The following is a 13341-nucleotide window of genomic DNA, read 5'->3' on the forward strand; positions in this document are numbered from 1 at the left end:
TAAGTACATTTAATTTGCTTTCAAATGTATTGACAGTCAACTCATGAAAACATTTTTGTTTTTGAAGATTGTGAAACACTTAGTTGCAAGAGCAGATGAAATGTTGAGAAATAGAACTGACTCATTTGTTTCTGCCAGTTGTTAAAATAGAGTAATTGATTTAATGTGGCTGTCAAAATACCAAGAGTGCATCTGAAGCCACATTAATGCAGTATTTTGTTAGTTTGGTGCAGAAATTATGTTGATATTAATGAAAATTTGTTTTTGTCCAGGAGGGAATATGCTATGCAATGAAATTTGTCAGATTTCAACTTGATGCATTGAATAATTTTGCTAATACAGCTTTTCAAAGTGTATTGATTGAAATTTATAATATAGGATACCATTATATTATAAAGTTATTTATTTTTGATTATTTATCTTAAAAGGAAATCCATTAAGTGCTGATGATGGCTTAAAATGTCTTGTCTATTTCCATTTGATTAGATAAGTGACAGAGGAATTAATTCAGATGTGCCCATACCTATCTGGAAATAGATCCACTTATAGGATGTTCCAAAACTGCAACCTCAGATAAAAACATCAAATAGTGCACACTCAGCAGCTGAAAATGTGTGAATTATATGGAACCATGATGTTACCAGAAGAGATTGCAGTATATTTTACATAAAGAATTGACTTTAAAACAGAAAATCCATGTTGGAATATCAAAAATCATGAAAAGGATAGATTACTACTCACTGTAAAGATGACACACTGAGTTCCAGACACTCAGGTGGGAAGCATCTGGGGCAGGAAGTTCCTCATTTGAGGGCATAGTAATAGATAATCAAAACCAGACACAGGATGTGGTTCAGTTGTTCCAGTCCAGACTGGTATTGGGTAATGAAGTGGATGCGACTTTGTAGCTGGTTCTTGTGGGTGGTGGGAGAATTGGGGATATGTGGAGATATGGCATGGGAAATTTCTTTGAGGACTATGTCTGGTGGATAGTGCTTGTCTTTTAAGGTCTTTGTGGGATCTTCAGCATACTGAGCAGGGGAGTTCTTGTCACTGTAGATACGCCGTCCAAGATTCCCAAACAGCCTGGCCGCCCAGGGACAGTACAGTCCTTCAGCATACTGGGGAAGGGAGTTCTCACTGCAGATACAACTTGTATGTGACTAACTGCTCTCTTGATGTTTATGAATCTATTATTTGCTCAGTACTTACGTTCTCTTATAAGATACTTATCAAATCATAATAAAATTACTCATAATCTTTAGCTTTGGTTCTTGTTCCTGTCTGTTGTCATTATCCTCCTCTCACTTTACCTGTACATCATAATCTTTGTGATATTGTGTCTGAAGACTGTATTCCTCCACACTGGTGGACACTTTCTGACCGCACTCAAAACTTTTTGTCAAGCTGAGAGTCAACTTCAAAATCTCAAACATCTTAAACTTGCTATATAGGAATACTAAAACATACTCAGAATAAATTCATTGCTGCACTTTGTGATATTTGCTGGAACCTCAAAATTTCTAGAGTCCTCTTGGTTTAAGTAATTAATTACTTTTTCTCACACTGGAACCATAAAAATAATCTGCCAACATTCTTTCCAAAGGAATATGTCTTTTAACGTTAAAATAGTCAAGCAAAAAAAGTCTTATGTTTGCTGTCTTGTCATTACAGTATGTTAACATTTTTACTGTTCCCAGAATTTAATTTATGGTGTAAAGGGGGTTTTTAGAAGCCCTGACATTGGAGTATCTTAGCTGCTTCATGCACCTACTATGATTAATCACATAATTCTGTTGTTTGAGGATAGCCTATAAAACATAAAAGCCAGTTCACAACAAATTATAAAATGAATATAATGTGGAACAATCAACAACATATATTTCAATTTTGAATATAATTGTACGACGTGCATTCACGTTCTAAGGCCTCCGATTTTTTTTCTAATTAACTACTCACCCGAAATCGATGAAACTGGCGTTACTTCTCGACGTAATCGCTCTGCAGACGTACACATTTTTCACAACGCTGACGCCATGATTCCATGGCAGCGGCAAAGGCTTCTTTAGGAGTCTGTTTTGACCACTGGAAAATCGCTGAGGCAATAGCAGCACGGCTGGTGAATGTGCGGCCATGGAGAGTGTCTTTCATTGTTGGAAAAAGCCAAAAGTCACTAGGAGCCAGGTCAGGTGAGTAGGGAGCATGAGGAATCACTTCAAAGTTATCACGAAGAAACTGTTGCGTAACGTTAGCTCGATGTGCGGGTGCATTGTCTTGGTGAAACAGCACACGCGCAGCCCTTCCTGGACGTTTTTGTTGCAGTGCAGGAAGGAATTTGTTCTTCAAAACATTTTCGTAGGATGCACCTGTTACTGTAGTCCCTTTGGAACGTAATGGGTAAGGATTACGCCCTCGCTGTCCCAGAACATGGACACCATCATTTTTTCAGCACTGGCGGTTACCCGAAATTTTTTTGGTGGCGGTGAATCTGTGTGCTTCCATTGAGCTGACTGGCGCTTTGTTTCTGGATTGAAAAATGGCATCCACGTCTCATCCATTGTCACAACCGACGAAAAGAAAGTCCCATTCATGCTGTCGTTGCGCGTCAACATTGCTTGGCAACATGCCACACGGGCAGCCATGTGGTCGTCCGTCAGCATTCGTGGCACCCACCTGGATGACACTTTTCGCATTTTCAGGTCATCATGTAGGATTGTGTGCACAGAACCCACAGAAATGCCAACTCTGGAGGTGATCTGTTCAACAGTCATTCGGCGATCCCCCAAAACGATTCTCTCCACTTTCTCGATCATGTCATCAGACCGGCTTGTGCGAGCCCGAGGTTGTTTCGGTTTGTTGTCACACAATGTTCTGCCTTCATTAAACTGTCGCACCCACGAACGCACTTTCGGCACATCCATAACTCCATCACCACATGTCTCCTTCAACTGTCGATGAATTTCAATTGGTTTCACAGCACACAAATTCAGAAAACTAATGATTGCACGCTGTTCAAGTAAGGAAAACATCGCCATTTCAAGTATTTAAAACAGTTCTCATTCTCGCCGCTGGCGGTAAAATCCTATCTGCCGTACAGTGCTGCCATCTCTGGGACGTATTGACTATAAACGGGGCCTCATTTTAAAACAATGCACATGTTTCTATCTCTTTCCAGTCCGGAGAAAAAAAATTGGAGGCCTTAGAACTTGAATGCACCTTGTATTCCTCAAAGTGCTGACAGAATATTCCGTAACTAGTAAAGTTATTCTTTTTATCGCATCATTTTCTTTATATTTCCATATCAGATACTGCTCTGTACATAACATATTTGAGAGTAAATTGTCTTGTATGTACTGCATAAGGTTTTACAATGTTTTCAGTCCATCCTTGGTCTGGCCTCACTATTACTAGCAATTATGGCTTTCGGCTAGTTTTGATAGTAGCCTTCTGCACCTTACACTCGGTAGCTGATAAAAGTGTTGCCAACTGTTGAGGCTCTTCTTTTGGTGCTTAGAATGTAGTAGTTCTTTTATGTGGTTGTTGATGTAACCATCACAAGTTATTGCAGGAACTGTGTATTTTCATGCAGTTTTGTACATTTCTATTTGAACCAGATTTATTCTGTAAAATTTATAGGCATTTTTATACTTTCATATCAAGTATTGTTCTTTACATAATATATTGACCCTAAGTTTCCTTTTATGTACAACATATATATTAAATGAAAAATTCATCTTCTCTTTTCAAATTGCTTGAAATTAAATTAGTGCAAATTTCTTCTGCCAGTTTTTGGAAAATTTTCACTTTGACTTTACGTCTGGTGAAGGTCTAAAGCTTTTTGTAGTCAGAACCTTGCCAGAAAACCCCCTTACACATAGCAGCTTGCTGCAATAGTTCATCTGATTTTTTGGGCAGCAGAAGGTTGGTTTCTGATGTAGGTTGGAATAACAGACCTGATAACTTTGCAAGATTACTACTTTGAGACGTCATACTCTAAAGCTGAGATTCCTTTCAAAGATTGTCGTATGTGAATATGGCCTGTTTTCATACATGTGTTAAAGTTCAGTTGACTGTGTTAAGCTTACTTCAGAAATTACAAAGTTTCTTACATGTAGTTGGTGTGAAAAGACAGTGTCTCAAGATGTCAATAAAATTTTTGAGCAAGTTTTTTTTCATATCAATGTAGTGTGGCCAGAGGCATGAAACTTTAAAAAATGTGTTCTAGACTACTTTATAGAACTACAATGCTGAACATGAAACTTTTAGGTTGTAATTCAAAAAACTGCCCAGAATTATGCATATTGCAAACCAAATTTTACAGTGCATTGTATTATCATTATTTAGGATTCTTACCATCTGGTTTCTTTAAAGCTGTCAGCCCTCCCCCATCTACAAATAATTAATGCAAAACAGGAATCAGTTGCACAAATTATTTCATCATCAGTCACATCACCCTGCTAAACTGTTGCGTAATATGTGTTCTGCTATATGTGTAGTTAGGGACTACAATTTACTTATAACTTAATATTAAGGGATACGTTTATTTAGGTGCATCGGAAAAGTACAGTATATTTGACTTGTAAAGTTATTCTTTTTATCACATCATTTTCTTTATATTTCAGTATCAGATACTGCCCTGTACATAATATATTTGAGAGTAAATTGTCTTGTATGTACTATATAAGGTTTTACAATGTTTTCAGTCCATCCTTGGTCTGGCATACTCAATGCTTGCAAGTGCTTTGTGGCCAATGGTTGCCCTTATTATCCCAGAATATCAATTAGGAACTGCATACGGAATGTAAGTAAAATTGGAAGTTATGTATGTGTTGTCTATTTCATGAACCTGGTTTTATTACCACTGAGTGTGATCATTGCCCTTACCAATGGAATTAGAATAGTATCAGAGAATAGTATCAGATTGCTGTTCAGTGTGGTTTAACTCCTAATTTTAAAAAAAATACACTAATTAACAAACAGAGAAGTTGGGGTGAGGGACTTTCTTCTATTGTAGAACAGCTGTTTATGAAATAGGTTGCTTGTAATATTGTCAGTAGGGCAGTAGGTACTAGATTTGAAATTATTTTAGTCTTTGAAAATGAAATGGTGACAAAAATTTAAACAACTTCCTCTTTTGAATCTACTGCTGTAAACTTAAAGGTGGTTAATTAAGTCCTACACATGTTGTGGGGTTGTCTGTGAGCTCTTACAGAACTGTACTAAATGAATTGCACTTGTTACACATGTTTAAGGAGTCAGAAAATGTAGCCAATTTGCGCAGGTGCAGTAACAACTCTATATTTCTACTGAAGGGGAGGGAAGTATTGTTTTGCGTAAGTATATCCAAAAGGATAACATTAACATACAACGAAAAGATGGAAGGGTATAAAAATAATAATTCAGTTTCTGATTTACTTTTCTAGGGATAATTATAGGTAGATAAATCAGATGTCTTTATAGTTGGACTCTCCCTCCCTCCCACCTCTCTCTCTCTCTCTCTCTCTCTCTCTCTCTCTCTCCCGCCCCCCTCCCCCCCTCTCTCTGCCTCTTCCCTCCCCCTTCCCCTCTTCATCTCTCCCCCTCCCCCCCCACCCCCCATTAACTGCATCATTTTATTGTTGCTGCTACCATGAGTTTACACTCATTTGCATTTTGAATAACTTTCTTGCAACAGAAGATGGCATGATTTCTCAGGTCAGTGGATTGAGGCTTCTACTTGTATCATAAACTAGTAAAAATTTTCTGGCAGAGTGATCTGATTACCTGGCCAGAGTGGCAGCGTTGCTGTGTTTACACCCAAGAAAGAGGATAACATCAGCATGCTCTCCAATAATCTTAAAAGTGGAGTGCTGTCACTTGTTATATATCCGTATGTGCCACTGAATGAAAGTGCCTGAAACAAGAACAGAAACAGCATATACTGTATATTTGGCTGCTTTCTATGCTTTGCTGCCCATCCATTAAACTACCTGCAATAGTGATGTCCCTATTTTCTATAGCTGCATCTGTTGTTTTGTCTTCTCCTGCTTTGGTCATGGATAATAACACTGACTATTTCATCGGGTCTACGTCAACTGATTTTATCATATTTTCAATTTTGTCATCTGTCAAATTATCTCACTTCCAGTAGGCATCACACACTTTATTGGTCTTTCTAGTCTTCTAATGCCACAAAAGTTAAAGCTAATAATCACAGGCAGCAAATGCAAAGTTATTGCAGGTCTGGTGGTCAGCTTTTAGGTTTGCAACACCGAGGTCCGATGTTTGATTTCTTGTGATAACCTGAAATTTTTTCCTGGTGGAAATGTCTGGAAGGAGACCCACTCGGCCTTGTGAGGCCAACTGAAAAACAGCTTTAATAGTGCAGATCTTATTTTTTTTAAGACTCCAAACCAGTTCTATAGGATTTAGTTCTACATGGTGTGGTAGCAGTAAGGAGGGAACCATTTTTATGCAAAATTTTGTCAGTGGGATAAAGAGGAGAATGTTGATGCCCCTTAATTAATGCTAAAAGTTCAGCTTTTCTTGTGTCTACATATTTTTAATTTTTTTCTCTGTCCAGCCATAGAGGAGAAGTAACACAAAAAGAAACTATATTCACAAAAATGAAATTCGCCTTGTGTTATTGTTTGACAGTATTCTTCTCATGCTGTCCCTTCGCAACATCCATTCTCAGTGTAGGATGCACAAACCCACAGTTCATCTAAATAGACCAATGGCTGCATTAATTCTGGTGGTTCATTTTTGTTGTAAAAATCTAATCTCTTTTCTGCAATTACATTCTCTTGTTAACACTTGCTCATTCTGCACCTTGCACAATTAAATCTCACTGATGAAACAGTTTTTCTCAGTGATTCTTTGCTAGCCTAGAAGTCTAGTTCTGTGTGAGAAGAGCTATGAAGTTTTTGTAATGGTGATATTTCCTTGTATTGTTTAGAATATTGCAGAATTCTTTTCTAATAATACATTTATCTATTTTACTAGTGAAATATTTACTCTATCCATTTTATTTATTCTGCTTTGGGGCAGGTACTTGAATCCTCTTCCACTTGACTTCAATCATTTCTTTCGCAATTTATGACCATTGACTTATTTAACTTTTCTTTGTCAGTTTTGCTTGCCTTGTAAGTCACCTTCTCTTTTAGCACTGCCATGCCATTGTTATTCTTTTTGTCAGTAAAATTAACAACAGTAACAGCAATTTGCCACAAGTTCCTGTGAAGGTGTGTTGCATGATGACTTTTCGAGCTCACACTGTGAGGTAACATCACGTGCTACTTTGGATTGGAATATGATTGTACCTAGTCACATGACCATGTTAGTTCCTCTGCAGCTGAGTAATCAATACACCTTGCCAAGTAATAGAAATGATGAGATGATTATTAAATTTTTTTATTGTGGTTGCAGAACATTAGTGTTCTGTTTAATCAGTGTAGTTTCTACAACATCCTCTGATGCTCCGATCGAAATTGGTGAAGTATCTTAAGTGTGAAACAATATTTGTTGACTATGCAAAATATCATATTGTTCAGGTACTACTTTGTTGTCATTGCAGAGCACAATCACTTCAGAATTTTGGCCTGGCAACTACTACTATAGCAGCAGGTAGAGTTGTGGATGCTGGAGGTTACTTGCTCTTGGAAGTATTCTTCTTGGCATGGCTATGTTGTAAGTATACAAATGATGTGTAGTATCAGCAAAGTATCATCAAAATTATTGCACTCCTGGCAACAAATGTTACAGGTGATAAGTAATGCTGTAAAATGCCACATTTGAAAATTTTATTAGAATCTCTCATAGTGTTTACCATTGAATGTACTGCAGTATTTGCAAATAACAAGTAATATGATGAAATTTGGAAACTGAGAAAGGTTTTACACTGGCCAAAGCAATGATCAGACTAGAAATCTCACATTAGGTAAAAAATTAGCTCTTAATTCACCTTGTCGTACAAAGTTTATATTTATTTGGATACTGTGGGTTATGGGAACTAAGATTTTGTTTTATAAATTGTAAGTGTTAAACTCAGTTATCATAGAGTCTATTTATGTTTTCACTGTATCAGCTTCATAGCCAGGTCTGATAAATTATTATATTTAGCATGAATTTAACAGTTATGGTGGAGTTAATATGTATGGTGATTTCTGAAAGTTAGTAATATTTGTGAGTGTTCACATTCAACTAATTTGGAAGCACATTTAAAGTAGTGGCAGTAATAATAATAAATAATAATAATAATAGTCAAAATCATCATGAGCCTTTTGACATCCTCTACCGGATAGCACTTAAAATAATTGAGAATAAGTAATAAGTAAATTTATATGTAAAATAAGGGAAAGGCAACCACTCACCTTTTGATGTTTGGAACACAGTAACACATAACAAAAAACAGTATTCACACTAGCTTTTGAGCACTATCTCGTTTTCCAGAAATAGTACACCCCTTCACACAGATTCCCAAGTGCAACTTCTGTGGGTACGGCGAGGCTTATTAAGAAGTAAATTTCTTTTGCTTGTATTTTACAAGATAACATAAAAAAGACAATTCTATTATTTTGGATGATTCCTTTAATTTTTGGCATAGACTCAGAAGCTAATGAGGCCTTCGAATTAATGTGAAATCCCTCAGTAGTGTGAACTGATGACATAAGCATGATTCTGACCATCCAAGATGCTAAATATGGGAAAAAAACAAGTTAGCATATTGAGACGTGTTGAGAAAAAAGACTCCCAGTTTCTTAACCTCTTTTCTGAGTGATATGCACACAACCAGGTACCACATATGGATCTGACGATTGGTACCACTACCTGTCTAGAAAAAAGGTGTGTGCATTAGCATTCAGAAGTCACAAATGGTAATGAAGTAGTGAACATTGCACACTATACAAAACCTACCCATATGGGAGCATACCTGTAAGGTGTACAGGTGCAGTGCTCTAAGTGTAGTATACAGTATACTCATCGGCAGCAATGAGTAATTTTTAATGTAATGCAAATTTCTTCCCATCAAAGTAAACTTTCAAGTTTAAGGGTAGAAAAAAGTAGCTCAAATATATATTTGGAGAAAAGGTTGGATGAGAACTAATTTTGAAACCCAGTTGTGTCTTTTTGTCATTGCGACTACTGCAGTTTGAGACAGTGCTGTGTCTAGATGAAAGTGTACCATTTTGTGACAGTCTCCGTTTCCTGCATAGCTACCATCCTTACTGTGTGCTCGTAGTCTTTCGCGACGGCATACACAAATAAAATGTTCTCGGTTTTCAAGCAGCGTCAGTTCGAATAAAATCCTCAAGCTTTCGATGACCATTTTCGCCATCGTCATCAGGAGTTCACCGACTGCTGGGACTGCTATGGTTTCTCGCTTATATAGGCATGATGACATCATCATCAGCCAATCAGATAGACCCAATGTGGCATGCACGCGTAAGTCGACCCAGGCAGCTAGCGGAGCTATTGCCCGTGGCAGCACTGGTGACGTCAGATGGCGCCAGGGGCAGGCGCCACGTTTGAAACTGCCGCTCCTGTGTCGCACATCTGTCTTTGCTTTCTTTCGATGTCCAATGCCCACCCCCCATGCCCTGCTGAGTGTGTACCCCTGGTCTCTGTTGAAATTGTTGTTGTTTAAACAAATCTTGGGTGCTTCCTTTATAATGGAGTCCCAATGCATAGATGCATGAGCCAACACTTTTGTATTTTCTAACTGTATTTTATGTCTGTTTTCTAGGCAATGCTCTGCTGTGGCCAACTTGTCAAGCTCCCTTTGTTTTATATGGCGCTTGTGCTCAGTGGAATGCTCTGCAACCATGCGAATTGTTTGTCCGTTATACATGCTGCCACATTCACAGGGTACACCATATATGCTGGACACTCGAAGAGCAATGTCATCTTTAACAGGGCGCAACTATCTTGGGGGCGGGCCGGAACACTGGTTTTAGCCCATGTTTCTGCAGCAGCCATCCTAACTTGCTTCTAGTTGCTCCACAGTATGGTAGGAATGCAGTCCGTTTGGCCTCTTCTACTGATTCACCAGGTGTCTTTCATTGGCAGGCCTTGAAAGCTTTTGTGATGTCTCTTTTGCTGTATCAATTTTCCCCGAAAACCTGTTTTAAGTTCTGAAATGCAGACTGTAGGTGGTTGTTAGAGATTATCTTGGCTCTATGAACCAACGTGTTCAGAACCGATTTCTTGTGTACAGGGTGGTGGAAACTATTGGCGTTCAAGTACTGATCAGTGTGTGTTGGTTTCCGGTACACTGAATAACCAAGCTGGCCTCCTGCCTTCTGCTCAACCAAAACATCCAAGAATGGTAGCTTGCTGTGCTTCTCCATCTCAACAGTAAATTTAATTTTGGGATGGACACCATTAATGTGATCGACGAACTGTTGTAGGGTATCTTCACCATGAGGCCATATCAGGAAAGTGTCATCAACATATCGTAGAAAGCAAGACGGCCATAATGCCGCAGTTTGCTGCTCAAAGTACTCCATGAAGAAATTTGCGACTGCTGGAGACAGTGGTGATCGCATGGCTGTGCCGTCCGTCATCTCATAATATTCATCGCAGTACAAAAAGTACGTTGTCGTTAGGATGTGACGGAACAACTTAATGATTCCAAATGGAAAATACTGGGCAAAAAGATCCATTGTATCTTGTATTGGCACCCGCGTAAAAAGTGACACAACGTTCTGGCTAACCATTAGGTTGTTTGGGCCTATCTTCATTCTCTTGAGTGTCTCAACAAATTTCTGTGAATTGACAACATGGTGTTCACAATGCCCCAATTTTGGTCCTAATAATCCTGCCAGGTGTTTAGCAAGTCTGTAGGTGGGCGAACTGATTGCACCAATAATGGGCCTCAGAGCAACACTTTCCTTGTGTATATTTGGTAATCCATAAAGCCTGGGAGGTCTCACAGCACGAGGTGTTAATTTCTTCTCCACTTCATCTGGTAAACCAGAATCCTTTAATAACTTCCCTGTCTTTCTGACAATAGCCTGTGTGGGATCACGACTAAGCTTGCAGTACGTGGCGTCTTCCAATAAATGTAACATCTTCAGGTGGTAGTCTGCAGAGTTCAGAACCACGGTGGCATTCCCTTTGTCAGCTGGCAAGACAACAAAGTCTTCATTCTCACGTAATAACAACAAGCAACGTCATTCCTCCTGGCTAATATTAGATTTTCGTGGCTTAGCTTTCGCCAGGATATGTCTGGTAGTTAGCCTGATATCCTCAGCTGCACCGTGTGAAAGATTCCTAATGCACTGCTCTATTCCATTAATTATATCCAATATTGGCAGACATCGTGGAGCTGGAGAAAAGTTGAGGCCTTTACTCAGTGCTGAAATAGAGCCGTCATACAGTTCTTGGTTGGAAAGATTAACTACCGTTCTATGGGCCTTATCGGATTTCACAACAGTTCTTCCATGATTCAGTTGGTCGAACTTGGCACATTGCCATGAAGGGGATAAACTTGAATGTTGTTGTGCTGCCGTGGCTACATCCAACATCTCCCAATCGAATGGTGACAGTGTTGATGACGAAGACAGATGACACTCAAATAGGTTCCTGGCATTATGATCAAACTCGTACCTTGTCTGTCGTATCCGCTGTCTCACTATGGCGAGACTGGTCCTCTTCAAAATTCTGTCCACTGCAGCAGTTCAAATGTGCTGCTTGACTACTGCAAAGCGAGGAATTACCATCTTGCCCTAGCAGAAGGGCATGGGGGCAGGCGTTGGACATCGAAAGAAACCAAAAACAGATGTGCAATGCGAGTGCGGCAGTTTCAGACATAGTGCCTGCCCCTGGTGCCACCTGACGTCACTGGTGTTGCCACGGGCAATAGCTCCGCTAGCTACCCCGGTTGACTTGCGCGTGCACGCCACATTGGGTCTATCTGATTGGCTGCTGGTGATGTCATCATGCCTATATAAGCGAGAAACCGTAGCATCCCCGGCAGTCAGTGAACTCCTGAACGACGATGGCGGAGATGGTCATTGAAAGCTCGAGGATTTTATTCGAATAGGCACGACTTGAAAACCGAGAACATTTTATTCTACCATCCTTACTGATGTCACATTCATAATTTCAATATTTGGTGGCCATTTCCTAAAGCATGTTATGTCACTATCAAATTTTCAGAATGGGATTGGATTTTACAATCCCAGACCATCCTCAATTGGCCTCTAAAACTCTTCCATTTTTTATCTTAACTTTTGTGTCAAGTTTAAGTGTGGTGCACTCATCCCAGGAGATGGATTTACATGAACAGACATCCATCACATGTGCACACATAACAGACACTAAATATTTTCAAGTACATTTTGTGTATTTATTTTCGAAATTCTGTGCTTACTATATGTGTAGAGTCAGAACAATGTTTTGCGGTTATGGGTTTTAAAACATTGTGATAAATTCATATGGACATGCATTTTTTGAGCTGTAACGCAATTCCTTTTCTCTATCGTAAGTCACACCTTTTTGTTGCTTCTTCTTTAGTGTTGTGGGGATGTTCATTGGAAAATAAGCCCAGTGTTTTGCTTCTAAATACATTGATTTCAAAACCATACCTGGATCAGAATAACAAAGTGATTTACAGCGAAGCACATTTGAGCATGGAAGGGGGCAATGGTGTTGGTTTGCTGGCACAGTAATGAATTTGTTGTACAGAATTGTAATATCTTATTGCTTAATGCACGGGCTCCTGTGTATGAAATGACACCATGCTCCTGTTATTTATGTATCTCAAGAAAGGCAAGAAGAAGTGCACTGGCTTTTACAATAATCAGAATGATTCACATTTAGTTGGTATATTTGATTCAGTAGAGGTGCTATAATGGATTTAAATCATTGATGCAAATATGATAACTAAAAACATTGAAATAATGTGAACTGATTAAGTAATTATCAATCATTGTAGTTGCATGTAGTCTGTCATATGTCTGTAGAGTGATATTCCTTGATAACTCCGTGAAAATGTGGTAGACATGATTCACTCAAGAATATGAAGCACACACGTAGAAAGAAACAAGAATTATGGCAAAGGGTAAATGCAGCTTAGTTCAAAGTTACTTTCTTCCCCAACACTGCTGTTATCTGTGCTCTGGTCCGTGGAAGAATCACTGGAATCGCCCAAGAATATAATTGCATTTTCACTATTACTCTCTGCACTCACGTCACTTTTCCAATCTTCTTTAACAACCATTTCTGTGTGGCACACAACATTATTGCACTTTTCTAGAGTTATTTGGGCCACTACTTCCTTTGACAGTGTTTGAATATCTTTCGCAGTGAAGCTTTTGTTTAATGTTGCCATGCAACATTTGATCTGCATCCAAATAA

General features: G+C 38.9%; 1 protein-coding gene across 2 annotated transcripts in view; it reads left to right on the plus strand.

Annotated features, from left to right (window-relative positions):
- The window catches only part of LOC126236894 (major facilitator superfamily domain-containing protein 1-like), a 130643-nt gene that overhangs the window by 78912 nt on the left and 38390 nt on the right, over positions 1-13341 (plus strand). For both annotated transcript variants that reach the window (XM_049946534.1, XM_049946535.1), the window contains exons 8-9: positions 4704-4801; positions 7556-7668. In XM_049946534.1, coding sequence (XP_049802491.1) covers positions 4704-4801; positions 7556-7668 — 211 coding nt within the window. The remainder of the gene's footprint in view (positions 1-4703; positions 4802-7555; positions 7669-13341) is intronic.

This window comes from Schistocerca nitens, chromosome 2, assembly GCF_023898315.1.
Source record: "Schistocerca nitens isolate TAMUIC-IGC-003100 chromosome 2, iqSchNite1.1, whole genome shotgun sequence".
Classification (NCBI taxonomy): Eukaryota; Metazoa; Arthropoda; class Insecta; order Orthoptera; family Acrididae; genus Schistocerca; species Schistocerca nitens.